General features: G+C 57.1%; 4 protein-coding genes across 4 annotated transcripts; 2 read left to right on the top strand and 2 right to left on the bottom strand.

Annotated features, from left to right (window-relative positions):
- Positions 1–6,815: 6,815 nt before the first annotated feature.
- On the top strand, positions 6,816–7,961 carry B0H18DRAFT_866270 (uncharacterized protein; the record flags this gene model as incomplete). Its single annotated transcript, XM_048039775.1, has 1 exon — positions 6,816–7,961. A coding segment is annotated over one exon (1,146 nt), but the record flags the coding sequence as incomplete, so codon positions are not given.
- Positions 7,962–8,247: 286 nt separating this feature from the next.
- On the top strand, positions 8,248–9,566 carry B0H18DRAFT_968389 (60S ribosomal protein L2/L8). Its single transcript, XM_048043494.1, has 5 exons — positions 8,248–8,515; positions 8,575–8,690; positions 8,743–9,165; positions 9,215–9,356; positions 9,413–9,566. The coding sequence occupies exons 1-5, from the start codon at positions 8,474–8,476 to the stop codon at positions 9,452–9,454; spliced, it is 765 nt and encodes a 254-aa protein (XP_047901518.1). The 5' UTR covers positions 8,248–8,473; the 3' UTR covers positions 9,455–9,566.
- Positions 9,567–10,237: 671 nt separating this feature from the next.
- On the bottom strand, positions 10,238–11,521 carry B0H18DRAFT_968391 (uncharacterized protein; the record flags this gene model as incomplete). Its single annotated transcript, XM_048043495.1, has 5 exons — positions 10,238–10,259; positions 10,318–10,827; positions 10,884–10,942; positions 10,996–11,448; positions 11,500–11,521. 4 exons carry the CDS (start codon positions 11,519–11,521, stop codon positions 10,495–10,497), a joined length of 867 nt encoding a protein of 288 aa, XP_047901519.1. The 3' UTR covers positions 10,238–10,259; positions 10,318–10,494.
- Positions 11,522–12,063: 542 nt separating this feature from the next.
- On the bottom strand, positions 12,064–14,551 carry B0H18DRAFT_1081261 (uncharacterized protein; the record flags this gene model as incomplete). The annotated part of the gene is made up of 5 exons (XM_048031365.1): positions 12,064–12,255; positions 13,738–13,842; positions 13,903–13,961; positions 14,015–14,467; positions 14,530–14,551. 5 exons carry the CDS (start codon positions 14,549–14,551, stop codon positions 12,064–12,066), a joined length of 831 nt encoding a protein of 276 aa, XP_047901520.1.
- Positions 14,552–14,677: the final 126 nt, after the last annotated feature.

Here is a 14,677-nt window from a genome sequence, read left to right on the forward strand (position 1 = left end):
CCCTTACCCGCCGTCCAGTCCCCGCAAAGAATACCGCGACGAGACGCCGCCGTTGCCTGACGCAACCGCCTGCCCGTATCCCTCTTATAACGAGACCTAGTGAATATCGAGAGACCAGCCCGCAACTGAATCTCACCTCTCTTGCAACTAAACTCGCTTAAAAAAAACATCTTCGTATCTTCTCCCTTGATAAAATGCGTTCGCCATCCCCGCCTAAGAGCTTACTGCCCGCCCGCACTGCCGTGATCGGTGTCGGCGCACGCGCCTTGGACCTCGCGAATGCTACCCTGCGCCGCCCTGACGGCAGCTCGACCAGCAACACACCCGCTAATCCGTGGTCGTCGGGACGTGCAGTCTCACCGGACAAAATCACGGGCGTTAGTAAGTACTCCCGTCAAATAAATGGCTGGGATGTACCTTCTTACGATCAAAGCGCAGGCTACGCCAATGTGGTAAAAAGCGGAAGGCCCGCCTCGCCTGCGTCACCGACGACGGCTGCGAGCACCGCCACCCCGCCCAGCACGCCCGCCCCGGAGTTAAACCCGCGGGAGTGCGAGCAGACCGAACCCACTGCGGGCGGCAGCGATGCCATCCTGCCCGCGAACGGTGAGATCGGAGAGACTCCTGACCGTGGACGATCCCTCCCCGCTGAGTCCCCGCTGAGTCCCACCACTGCGGCACAACGCCGTCGGGCCAAGGGCAAGGCTCCTGCTCGGCGCCGCCGCTCGCCTACTCCAGACGACCTCCCCGCTCTGCTCCCTGTCCCGGACAGCGACGACGAGGATGACGACGTACCCCCTCCTCCTCCCCGAGACGCGTAGTCAGTGACGCCCGGAAGCGCCGCAGGTCCGCCGTAGATCTCAGCGACGAGGAGCCTGCGCCACTGGTGATGCGCTTCCAGGAAGCGCCTCGCTCGAGCGCCTTCATCACAGACGAAGAACTCGCGGACGTGATTATGGGCGACGACGAGGGCGGGAGCGCTATAGGAGCGACGTGCACTGGGGCGGCGATGAATCAGGCGAGCACTCAGAGCCTGAACTTTCTGAACGTCACTTACCCTCGCACCCCCTTTCCATCGCCGTCGCCATCGAACCAGCTCGACCCTCAGCACCCGACATCTGTGCTGCAGGATGCAGGCGGGAGCAATGATGCCTCGCGCGGCTCCTCCGCTCTCCCTTGGGCATCCAGCCCCATCCCTATACGCCGCACGCCATCGCCGCCTCCCCCGTATGGTCGTCAGCCATCTCTCCAGCCGGCTGCACCTCACGCACCTGCCCCAATTCACCGCCTGCCTCAGTTCCAGAGGATGCACGCTCCCGCTCCTCCGCAGCCTGCTGGCCCGCCGCCGCTGCCACCTCTTCCGCCTCTCCTGCCGGCCCTCGCGCCGCCGCACCTCACTCCGATGCACGTCTTGACGAGGCCGCCGCCTGGCGGATGGCGACGAGTAGAGGGCGCGGACTTCTTCTGGCGTATCCGAGGGATGGACCATGACCAGGTCGACGCCTGGATGCGAGATGTGAGTCCCGCCGTCCTTGTACAGATACCCGAACTTGGCGCGGCGGATCCGGGCGTGTGGGACCGCCTAATTGCGATCCGAGCAGCTCTCCGCCGCTACGGCGCGGTCCGCGACGCCGTCGTCACGGCTGCCCTTCCAGGGCCCGGCCCGCACCGACCCAACTCCGAGCCATTTTTCTATATCATCCGGGGAATCTCGCAGGCCCAGGCTAACGAACTCGCACAGCGCCGTTGGATCTCGGCCCCGGAGATCACTCTGGGGTTCGAACCTTGGCGCCTCGACGCTCCCTTCTTCCTCGGAGCGTGGCGACACGTCGAACGCTTCGCGGACACGAGCGAAGACGGGATGGCACGCTCAGTTCGTGACGCTTTCGAGGAGAACACCGTTGCAGATGCGATCCGCGGCATCATTGCCCAGGACATTGCTGTAGGCGGACTCTGGTCTGGCTTTGACGTCGACGACGTATTCATCATCATGCTAGACTCCATCCACGTCCGCTCTCTCGCATGGCGCCGCAACCCCCGCGTCGCTGAGCCACTCGCTCTGATATACTGCCAGTCCCCTACCGGCGACCCGACCGCGTGGCTCCACTTCCGAAACATTGTACAACACCTCCGCTTCGGCACCGCGCACTCGGGCGCCCCGGAGTTCACCACGAGCAGGCTCTGGTGCACGATCTGTCACTCAACAGATCACCCTACCGGACTATGCTATCTTGGTTCCATTCCTGACTGGCACGGGCCTAGGCCCCGTATTCAAGGCGGTATAGTGCAGATCCCCGGCGGACAAGGTCTCCCGCAGGCGGCCCGCGGTGCCAATCGTGGCGGACGCGGACTCGTGCAGACCCGAGGACGTGGCGCTGGTCGTGGTGGACGCGGACGCGGCAATGGACAGAACTAGTAGTACCCTACTCGTGCCGTAGCCACCTCTGTACCTCTCGTAGCGCCATGTGTACCCTTTCTTCTCCATTGCTGTAACCTGTATGACGTAATCCCCCCTATACACTGATGACTTCTCCCGAGTCTCGCGATGCGTGATGATATGCCCACATTTACTGACCGGAAACGGGACAGGAAAGCTATCTAGCAGCGCGATACTCTCTTTTTTTCTAGCATAAAGGGCACTCCTAGATCTTGCCCTGCCGAGAGGCTCAAGTCGTGGCGGCATAGTTTGCCTGCCCGGCATGTCACCTGAGACGCCCAGGAGTGGTGTCCCGCCCTCGCGCATCGTTGTAGCGAGGGAGTGGTAGCGCAACGGCATCTACACACACCATTAACACACAAACGGATGAACGACCGACAACTGGCTCCTCACGGTGCCCCCGAAGGCCCATCATATCCCCTGCCTGTGACAGGCCTAGTGACGGGGCAACGATCCCCGGCGGCAGGGCCGGCACTGAACCCCCAGACGTCTACAGTGCCGGCGTACCAGATATCGCCCAGACGTCGAACGTGTCCCCTAGTCAGGGACACGCTGGGCAAGAACTCAATCAACAGGACCACCGGCGGAATCAACCGGCGGCTCCAGTACCCCCACACAGACTACACCAGAATCGGAAAACAGGCCGCCACACGAAAGCGGGCCTCACGATTGGCTCCTTAAATGTTAGCGGGCGCGGCACATTCGCCACAGACGCGCCGACCAACAAGTGGGCAGCGATTAACCAGATGATGAGGGACAATCGCATAGGCATGATGGCTCTCCAGGAGACACATCTAGAAGGCCTACATGTAGACAGAATACATGACCTATACGGACGTAGACTACGTCTGTTACACGTTCCAACGCAAGATGCGATAAACGCTCGTGGCGTAGCCTTCGTGCTGAATAGAGAAATGATCGATGTTGCGGACTACCGATTGACGGAAGTAATCCCTGGACGCGCCCTGTATCTAGACATACATTGGCATGCAGGGCGCCGCCTACGAGTGCTGAATGTCTACGCACCAAACTCAGGCCCGGAGAACGCAAACTTCTGGGCCAACATAGAGACCCGCCTGACCGCACTACACCTGACCGCACCGGAGGTGGTCCTCGGAGACTTCAATGTCGTGGAGGACCCGGTGGACCGTATACCGTCTCGACCAGACCCGCAGAACCAAGTAGATAGCCTACAGCACCTACTCCACCACCTCCACCTAAAAGACGGGTGGAGAACAGCCCATCCCTCTGTGACGGACTTCTCCTTCCCTCAACGCGGGAGTGTGTCACGATCCAGGCTGGACCGCATATATGTCACGGATGAACTTCTATCGGCCTCCACAGACTGGAAGATTGAATCCACCAGCATCCCGACTGACCACCGACTAGTATACACGGGCATAAGCGCGGCAGAGGCCCCCTACATCGGAAAAGGAAGATGGGCCATGCCAACGCAACTGCTCTCCGATACTGAATTCGTGTCTGAAATGATGGCTCGAGGGGCGGCCGCTGCAGCTGACATGGAAGCACATGCCCAGGCGGATACACGCGTGCGCGGGCGAACACCACAGACAATCCTCGCGGCCTTCAAAACAGACATAGTGACCATGGCGAGGAAACGCATGAAGCTCCGAGCCCCGAAGCTCACGGCCGCTATCAAGAAGTTACAATCAGCTCTAGATGATATGCAGGCGAAGGATGACTATGCCTCCAACCCAGCTGTCCAGACGGAAGTCGCGATCGTGACGGACCGGCTGTGCGAACTCCTAAAGAAAAGGAACACGACAGCCCGCTCAGTAATAACTGCCCGGTATGCTCTGAATGCGGAGACCCCGTCAGCCTACTGGTCGCGAATCAACAAAGAGAAACGCCCACGCGATACCATGTACTCACTCAGAGTACCCGGGAGCTCACCACCTACATATGCGACCCGCTCGAGCAAGATGGCGAATCTTGCAAGAGACTACCACGACGACCTCCAGAAGGCCGGGCCCGGTGAGGATGACGCTGTCGAGCAACGCAAGGAGGTCATAAGGGAGGTGCTCTCCTCGCTGCCTGCACCGCTGACAAGAGAACAACTAGCCTCCCTTGACGACAAGATATCTGAGGAGGACGTCTCAGCCGCCCTCAAAAAGGCGCAAACAGGGAAGGCGCCAGGGCTCGACGGACTGCCCTATGAACTCTGGAAGGGCCTGTACGACCGCTACCAGAATGATAAACACCGCAACCCTCGAGCCTTCAACTGCATGGAAATGCTCACCACGGTTTACAACGATATTGATACCTTCGGCCTTGACGAGGGATCAAACTTCACGGCAGGTTGGATGTGCCCCATTTACAAAAAAGGCGACAGACGCGACATCGGCAACTATAGACCCATAACACTTCTGAACACAGATTACAAGCTGTATACACGCATCCTCGCAACACGCCTGGGGACCATAGTGCCGCACGTCATCCACCCAAACCAGGCCGGATTCGTCCCGGGCAGACACATCGAGGACCAGACGCAGCTGGCCCGGGCAATGACGGATTACTGCGAAGCAGTAGAGGAGGATGGCGTCATCGTTGCCCTGGATCAGGAGAAAGCGTATGATAAGGTTGCCCATGATTACCTCTGGGAAGTCCTGCGGGCCTTTGGCTTCTCCGATGTCTTCATTAACCGCGTTAAAAGGCTCTATGAAAATGCCGAAACAACGGTCTTCATCAACGGAGAACGCAGCACTTTCTTCCGCGTCATCCGGGGAGTCCGACAGGGCGACCCTCTCTCGTGCCTGCTCTTTATACTGGCCATTGAACCTCTCGCGTGCATGCTCCGAGCATCCCCCATTGTTGGGTTTACAATCCCTGGTGCTGTAGACAGACTGGTCACAACACTCTTTGCTGATGATACGTCCACCTACCTGTCCGCCACCGACTCGTGGTCCGGCCTCTGGACAATCCTGCGGAAATGGTGTGTGGCATCGCGAGCACGCTTCAACGACAACAAGACGGAAGTAATACCGGTGGGAACCCCAACTTATAGGGCCGCGGTCCTGGAAACACGGTGCATGAACCAAGGGGACGCCGAGGACCTGATCCCGCCCTCGGTGCATATCGCGGCCGATGGCGAGGCCGTGCGCATCCTGGGAGCCTGGATTGGGAACAAAGTTGATGAATCTGCGGTCTGGTCCCCTATACTGGCAAAAATAGCAAACTTCCTGGACAGGTGGGGACGGTGCCATCCATCCCTCGCAGGAAAACGTCATATCGTCCAAATGGGACCTGGGGAATGTCCCAGTACCTAACAAAGGTGCAAGGAATGCCGCGGCGCGTGGAAGACTCCCTGAGTAAAATGATCCGAGAATTCGTGTGGGGCTCACCTCGACCAGGACCAGTAAACGTGGACACGTTATATCGCCCTATAACGGAAGGCGGCCTAGGCCTGCTTGATGTCAGGGCACGGAATGAAGCAATCGAGTTAATGTGGGTGAAACGCTACCTCAATATGTCCCCGGAGCGGCCGCTCTGGGCCTTCGTAGTGGACGCTCTACTAAGCGCGGCCGTAACTACGGATGCAGGGGCAATCCGGAAACCAGCCCAAATAAACGCCTTCCTCCAGACGTGGACGCCAGCGGCGCACTCGCGCTCTCCCTTGCCGGGCTACCTGGTCAAGCTCCTGCGGGTGAGCCGGAAATACAACGTCAGCTTCGCTGCAATTAAACTGTCACAAGAACTAAAAGCGACCCTACCTGCGTGGTATCACCTCGGTGCCGAACGGCATCTGCGTCGGCTAAATAACACAAAAGTTAGTGACTGCCTGCGTGATACCCATAACGTCCTAAGAGTAACGGACCTTCTCCGCTTGGCGGGGAGGCATGGGACTCCAGGCAGACCACAAGAGCCCCCGGCAGACTGCTCCTGCAACGAATGCCGGACGGACAAGGACTCCGGGTGCCGACACCCAGTAAAATGCTGTCTCGCGGCGGTCAGAATCCTCGACCTGGTCCGCCCGAAATGGCACCCGCTAAGCGGCTCACCGGGCGACAACCTGTCCCTGACAAAGCGACGACTAGACACGAACTACGAAGCCCTCGAGAATGGCGGCGAAGTCATCTTTGACCCCACGGTGACGGAACGCGGAGGCGTGTCCCAAGCTTTCCGAGTCTTTGTGAACCCGGAGGTTCATGACCTGGCACCCGCGATCAGGAGGCGTGCAGGAAGAGTTGTGGATGGAGAAGCCGTAACGGCATACCTAACCCTGGGCCGCCCACTCCCCGGGGCTGAACCTGCGACACAGGCGACCGTAACGGCCGCGGTTTGGGTCGGCCAGCTGCATGTAAAGAACCGCACCCTCTCCTTTAAAGGCCGCGACCAGAGAGGATGGCAAGTAGAGGGCGAGCTTCGCGCCGCTCTAGTGGCAACCCGCCTGACCCCTCTCGATGCTCCCTTACACTTTATATGCGAATCCAAGTTCCTGGTACCAGCCCTCACAACCAAACTGCCCGCTTGGGAGGACGCAGGCTGGATAGGAGTCCGTTTCTCCGACGAACTCAGAGCTCTCACGAACGCCCTACGCCGCAGATGCGCACCGACCTACCTTAAGAGAGCCCAGACAGACTCTGAGTGGGGCACTATCAATAAGGCGAACTTGCTACTCACCGATGGAGCGCAACCGGCTGACCCACGTGATTCCGACCTTCGACGAGACGCTGCTTTCGACCTATCCGGTGCCCGTCTAGCCACCCTCACACAGAAGCTCGCTTACGTGGGGGTGAGGGAGACTGCAGTCACAGAAGACCGCCGCCGAACGACTGCCGGTGTCTCCGAATGCGTCGATGCCATGCTGGCTGCCGGCTTTCGGAACCCTCAACCGGCCGACCTGTGGCGCAGTATCCGACACAAGGACATGAGACGTCCAATCACCGACTTCTTGTGGAAAGCCATACATGGGGCACACCGCATTGGGCCATACTGGGCGAAGATCCCCGGGTATGAAGACCGGGCAAAGTGTACGACCTGTGGAGAAGAAGAAACACTGTCCCACATCCTCCTCTCCTGTGAAGCGACGGGACAGAGCATGATCTGGGAACTCACGCGTAACGTCTGGGAGCGGAAAAAGCTGCCTTGGGCCATACCGAGTACTGCGGAGATCCTTAGTGTAGGATCGGTTTTCTGGACACGCCCCGGGAAACGCACACGACGGGAAGGAGCGTCCCGCCTGTGGCGTATACTGATCTCTGAATCGGCCTTCCTTATTTGGAAACTTCGGTGCGAGCGCGTAATCGCGCATGCAGACGAGGAGGAGTGGCAGCACGCGGTAGAGAGTGTCGGTAACCGCTGGCTCTCGAACCTGAACCTCAGACTGCACCGGGATTGCGCCATGACCCACCGCCGCTTCGGGCGGCTGGCAATCCCTACCCTGACTGTCCTAAGCACATGGAATGGGGTAATTCAAGACGAGTCCGCCCTCCCTGAGGACTGGACCAAATGTTCAAAGGTTTTAGTGGGTATCACGCCCCGCATCCCCTTGGATGCTGGGTGAGGAGTCCCACACGGGCCGGTTGCCGGCTGTGCGTAAATGCATTTTTCTTGTCCTTGGAAGCACCTGCGGGGGAACCCGCTGGCTGGCTGGCTGCCTGGGTTTGACCAATTGTCAAATGCCGGGGGCCGTGTATAGCCCTCCAAAAAAAAAAAAAAAAAAAAAAAAAAAAAAAAAAAAAAAAAAAAAAAAAAGGAAGTCTGGGTGACGGGCGCTACCGTCACATGATCTTAGCGCCAGCATTTCCCAATGAGGGACCCATGCAAAGCAAATCCACCAACGCCGTCAACCAAGTCTCCGACCAGGAAGAATGTGAGTATGCTTCACCGTCCTGCCTCAGATCAAGCGGGATGTGCTTCCAGGATGTCTTGCTATGCTCTGTCGAGAAAATGCGGCCAGTATAGGCCGACTTTTGGGCTGGATGCACTCGGTCACATCTGGATGCACTCCTGCGCTTGACCCGCGACCTTTCCAATTCTCCGGCACTTGCTGACTCTCTCTCTGTAGAACGCACAATGGGTCGGGTCATTAGGGCACAGAGGCGGTCTCACGCTATCGTAAGTGCTCTGGATCTTATATGAGGAACTGACGACCAAACATCCTACGCAATCTGCAGTTCAAGGCGCACACCCACCACAACAAGTCGCCTGCGCAGTTCCGTCCGCTCGATTTCGCAGAGCGCAATGGCTACGTCAAGGGTATTGTGAAGGAGATCATCCACGATGCTGGTCGGTGCGTGCAGAACGAGCCGCTTCAGGAACAGTCGGACTAACTGAAAGTGCAGTGGTGCTCCCCTTGCCCGCGTCGTTTTCCGTGATCCCTACCGTTACAAGCTCCGCAAGGAGACCTTTGTCGCGACCGAGGGCCTCCACACTGGTGCTTTCGTCTACTGCGGCAAGAAGGCGCAGCTTGCCGTCGGCAACGTACTCCCGGTCTCGCAGTGCCCTGAGGGTACGATCGTGAGCAACGTCGAGGAGAAGACCGGCGACCGCGGTGCGCTCGCCCGGACCTCCGGCAACTACGCGACCGTCATCGGCCACTCACCCGATGAGAACAAGACCCGCATCCGCCTGCCCAGTGGTTCAAAGAAGACTGTTTCGGGCAGCTGCAGAGCGACGATTGGTATCGTTGCGGGTGGTGGTCGTATTGACAAGCCCCTGCTCAAGGCTGGTCGTGCGTTCCACAAGTACAAGGCCAAGCGCTACAAGTGCGTATTTCAAAGTACCGAGATGTGTCGGTTACTGATGACTTTGCAGCTGGCCCCGCACTCGTGGTGTGGCTATGAACCCCGTCGACCATCCTCACGGTGGTGGTAACCACCAACATATCGGTAAGGCGTCGACGATTGCACGTTCTGCCGTCCCCGGTCAGAAAGTCGGTCTCATTGCCGCCCGCCGGGTACGTACATCATATTGTATTGTGATATCTCCGAGCGCTCATGGCATGTCACGTAGACCGGTCTGCTCCGTGGTACGGTCAAGGTCAAGGAGGCCTAAGAGTTTGTCGTCGGAGTCTGTCTGCCTTGCTGTCTATATGCCACGATACTTTTCCACGCACCAAAAGCTATGTATGCAGCGATCGCATATGCATCATGACTTATGCTTTGTACGAGAGTCATGTCGATTTCGTCTGAGTGAAAGGTATTCCCTTTGAGTGTCGCCTGGTGTCGCGTGTTTTTGTCAGTTACAGTTATCTCCTCGGATGAGGAGAGCGAGTACTTGCCGTGTCCTGCGCTGCTGTCCGTCGGGGCGGCGATATAGCTGAAGATCGTGAGTCACTCAGGCTTCGCTCGTGCTCTGAAAGTGACATAGTGCTTCTGATTTTGCCTACAGCTGATATATACAGCCTCGTGCTTTGCAGTGCGTCCAACCACGTTGAGCCTGCACGAAGACACGCGGTCAAATTGTCCGCTAATACCTGTCCTACGGCCGCGACGGCATCCTTCCCCAGAGGAACGTCTAGTGGCGGGTTCCGCCCGCAATGTTATACATGCCCCTCACGCCCCCGGCCGTGTCCTTGAACCCAGGCCCGCACCTTTCCTCAGTGAATGTTGCCGCGGCGCGAGATTTGCTGCCTACACCTTCTCCGGCGCCAGGCTGGATGCGCAGGCATGCGCACGACGTTGTCCGTACGCTCATCGCGCACAGCTTGATGCGTGTCCCAGTCTGTACTTGCGTGCTCACCTATGTGCTACTTAGGTCACAAACGCATGCGAAGCCATAGAAGCTGGACATTGCGGGGAATCTGACGCAGATCGCGATGGTTAGCCAGGTGAAGACCACACGACCGCACGGCGTCTCGGTCAGTGACATCCATGAGTGACGAGTAGTGATGATTGAGCTGAATTCGGACACCATAGCCGTAGTCGAGGTGGAAATACACGCTCGTTGCCCGTCAATAGTGGTCCAGGAAGCGCCTCAGCTGCGGAATCCAACACTCCGATTGACGTGTGGTGTCTGGTGCAATCCAAGCAGATGAGATGGATACTGGCAGCAAGCCATACATATTCCACGCTTCGTATAAGACCATCAAAGCTTTAGACTACCAGCTGGACCTCTGAAGACAGCGCATCCGACCAGGAAGCGAAGCGACCTGTATCGGCGAGCAGCTTCTCAGCCTTCACTTTGACCCCTTGGATGGCGTCTTTGCCCACTGCAAAGTGAAGTGGTGGATCGGGGAGCTGCGCGATCTGGTACATGATTGCCACAGCTTTGACCGTGTCCGCCTCCGCGCCAATGGGGCCTCCCTTGATCATATCGCGTACCATGGCGGAGGGCAGGGTGGGTTTCGTATACGCAGGGTGCGGCGGTGTGCGCACGAGGTTGTTGAGCACCGGTGTCGCGAAGTTGCCGGGCTCAACCAAAACTACCTAGCAACAGAAACGAAGCGTCAGGAACCCTTCACGAAGTGTAGGGACGAACACACCTTGATGTTCCACTCTGGATCAAGTTCCGCTGCAAGTGCCGTGCTTATACCTTCCAGCGCTAGATGGAATAGGTCAGTGGACTAGACTGAATATCGTAGCGCAAAAGCTTACCGTATTTACTGGCACTGTAGTAACCGACGGCCGGGTACGCCTCAATACCAGCTATCGAGGATATCTGTAGGAGAGTTCCTCCGGCGGGCTTGTTGACGTCTCGGAAGATGCGGACCGCCTCCTTGCTGACGTTCACCGCTCCCCATAGGTTGACGTCGAAAACAGCGCGAGCCGCATCCTCCGGGGCGCCTTCTATCTCGCCAACCATGGAGTATCCGGCATTGTTGAAGACGATGTCGACACGGCCAAACTTCTTGATCGCCTCGGAGAATGCGTCCTTGATTTGCTGGGGGTGTGTGACGTCAAGCTTCAACACGAGGAGGTTATCCGCGCTATGCTGGGAAACCAAGTCGGCCAGAACTTCAGGCTTCCTCAGCGTAGCTATCGCACTGTCCCCATTCTTGAGGGCGATCTCTGTCATGAGCCGTCCGAACCCACTTGACGCGCCAGTAACTAGTTGCGAGCGTAAGGACGCAACGAATGGTCGATCTGATGGGTACTCACTGAACCAGATTTTTCCAGGCATGTTGCAATTGGGGGTAAGACGTGTTGATGCTTCGGCATGGGAAACGATGTCAGGCTCTTTATATCGTGCGTCTTTGGTCTGTATAACATAAGCTCGCTTCGTCATAGAAAAGACGTAGAAAAGACGTGCTCAACCATTCTGCAGGCCTACATGATCTAGGATGCCGTCTCAAGCACCGTCTCAAGCACCATTGTTGACAATGTCGGTAACTGTCAAGGATGGTCAGCGCCGATAACTGGCGACAAGGATGCTGGCAGTACAGTATGTCCGAGTCGCGATTGGCTCTGCTGAGTCAGTCTGGCAAGGTGCCTGCGTACACTCATCCACTGCGCCATGATCTTCGAGTCTGAGATACTGGGAGCGTGAGATACTGGTAACTTACCAACTCACAATCTCCCGATGTCGCGGAGATCCGACAATATCCGAGGGGCTGTCTTTCAAAGCCTGAAGAACCAGATCAATTTCCAGACCTGGGCTACTATGGCCGAATACAATTCCGAACGTCAAGTCCAAACCAGCACGGTGATGATTACAGACGTGCCTCAAAACTCTAGCTCATCCGCACCCATTCCCTCTGACCATGACGCAAATTTATCAGTCTCCGCGAGCATGTCTGCGAGTTTTTTCTTCACGATCTCGACTCCCTGCTGACCCAAAGGGAGGTGGAGTGGTGGGTCGGAGATAGTCGTTAACTTGTACATCGCAGCAACAGCGTGCGTAGGGTCTGGTAGCCCCTTGAAGTTCTCGTCGCTGATCATTGCGCGAACCATTGCAGGTATGGAGTTGGGCTTCGCATACGGCTCCTGCAAAGGCACCCCTGGCAGGTTGGCACTGATGGCCGCTGTGCGAAAAGCCCCAGGCTCTATCAGGGTAATCTGTGGGCGTTGCGGTCAACACTGCGGTATGGACGTCTGCTGCGATGGCATCCGGCTTTCTGAGTGTTGCCACGGATCTGTGTCCTTTCTTGAGCACCAGCTCAGTCATGATGCGGCCGAAGCCCGATGAAGCTCCAGTGACTGCCAAACCGTCAGCTCATACAGAGCGAAGCGATGCTAGAGCAAACTCACCAAACCATACTTGCGAGTCGCGCAACATTGTAGGGGCTGCGCAAGAGCACGTTCGACAATGTACCGTGGCGACCTACCTCCATTTAAGACGTCGATTAAGGGCGAAACTCCTTCGGCTGTACCAGTGTTTGCCGGTGTGTCAGTGCGTACAATTCACCTCCACGTACCAATGCTTAGCCCGAAGCGTGTTGAATTGTTCCTATACAGAGCAGCGGAAGACACGAAGTTCCGAGACATGATTAGAATCCTAGTCGGTACATCAAATAGCACAATATGACTCGGGAACGGGCATTCCGGTACGGCGAATAAGTACACTTACCTTCTGGTGATATTCTCGAAGACACAGGGTTTCAGTACTCATACGTAGCATACACATCAATGATTGCATTCGTCCCACGTGAGGCTACGTGGTCTCCCTCAGGCTAAAGACTCGATGCGATGATACCAACGCCATCGTTGCGGCCTTACGCTCATGTCTCGCGCCGAACGTAGTAGCTCATTGCGCACAGCTTGACTCGGATGTATGTCCCAGTCTGAACTTGCGTGCCCACCTATACACGACTCAGTTCACAAACATATGCGAGGCCACAGAAGCTGGACATACCAGAGAACTTGATCCAGATCGCGCGGAGACATGATTCATGTTGGCGAGCATGGGTGCAGGACGTACGGTGTCTCGTTCAGCACTGCCATGAGTGACTAGTAGTGATAGTTGAGCTGAATCCCGGGCCTGGACACAAGTGACTACCCGTAGTCGATGACTCCATTACTGGTCAACGACGGCCCGGGAAGTGCTTCAGCTGCGAAATCCAACTCTCTGATTGGCGTGTCTCTGGTACAATCCAAGCACTGCGTAGATCAACTCGACACTGGCAGCGGAAGTCATAGTACATAGGCCATTCCTCGTATGCGATCCCCAAAGTTTCAAATTACCAACTGGACATCTGACAGCACATCCGACCAGGAAGCAAACCGATCAGTATCAGCAAGCTGCTTCGCAGCCTGTTCCCGGGCTCCTCGGATGGCGTCTTTGCCCACCGTGAAGTGAAGGGGCGGATCGGGGAGCTGCGCGATCTGGTACATGATTGCCACAGCCTTGGCCGTGTCCACCTCCGCGCCAATGGGGCCTCCCTTGATCATTTCGCGTACCATGGCGGAGGGCATGGTGGGTTTCGTATACGCAGGGTGCGGCGGTGTGCATACGATGTTGTTGAGCCCCGGCGTCGCGAAGTTGCCGGGCTCAACCAGAACAACCTGGCAACAGAAACGAAGCGCCAGTTAGGAACCCCCCACGAAGTGTAGGGACGAACACACGGCAATGTTCCACTCTGGATCAAGTTCCGCTGCAAGTGCCGTGCTTATACCTTCCAGCGCTAGATGATTTAGGTCAGTGTACTAGACTAAACATCGCAGCGCAAAAGCTTACCGTATTTACTGGCACTGTAGTAACCGACGGCCGGGTACGCCTCAATCCCAGCTATCGAGGATATCTGTAGGAGAGTTCCTCCGGCAGGCTTGTTGACGTCTCGGAAGATGCGGACCGCCTCCTTGCTGACGTTCACTGCTCCCCATAGGTTGACGTCGAAAACAGCGCGAGCCGCATCCTCCGGGGCGCCTTCTATCTCGCCAACCATGGAGTATCCGGCGTTGTTGAAGACGATGTCGACACGGCCAAACTTCTTGATCGCCTCGGAGAATGCGTCCTTGATTTCTTGAAGGTGCGTGACGTCGAGTCTCAACACGAGGAGTCTATCCGCGCTGTGCTGGGAGGCTAGGTCGGCGAGAACTTCAGGCTTCCTCAGCGTAGCTATCGCACTGTCCCCATTCTTGAGGACGATCTCTGTCATGAGCCGCCCAAACCCACTCGACGCGCCAGTAACTAGTTGCGAGCGTGAGGACCTGGTAAGGACGCCATGAGTGGTGTATCTGAGAGGTACTCACTGAACCAGACTTTACTAGTCATGTTGCAATCGGGGGTGACACTTGTTGATGCATGAGAAACGATGTCATGCTCTTTGTATTGTGCGCCGTTGGTCTGTATAACATAAGCTCGCTTCGTCATAGAAAAGACGTAGAAAAGACGTGCTCA

Source organism: Fomitopsis serialis (assembly GCF_022376445.1).
Source record: "Fomitopsis serialis strain Sig1Antser10 chromosome Unknown B0H18scaffold_1, whole genome shotgun sequence".
In the NCBI taxonomy this organism is placed as follows: Eukaryota; Fungi; Basidiomycota; class Agaricomycetes; order Polyporales; family Fomitopsidaceae; genus Fomitopsis; species Fomitopsis serialis.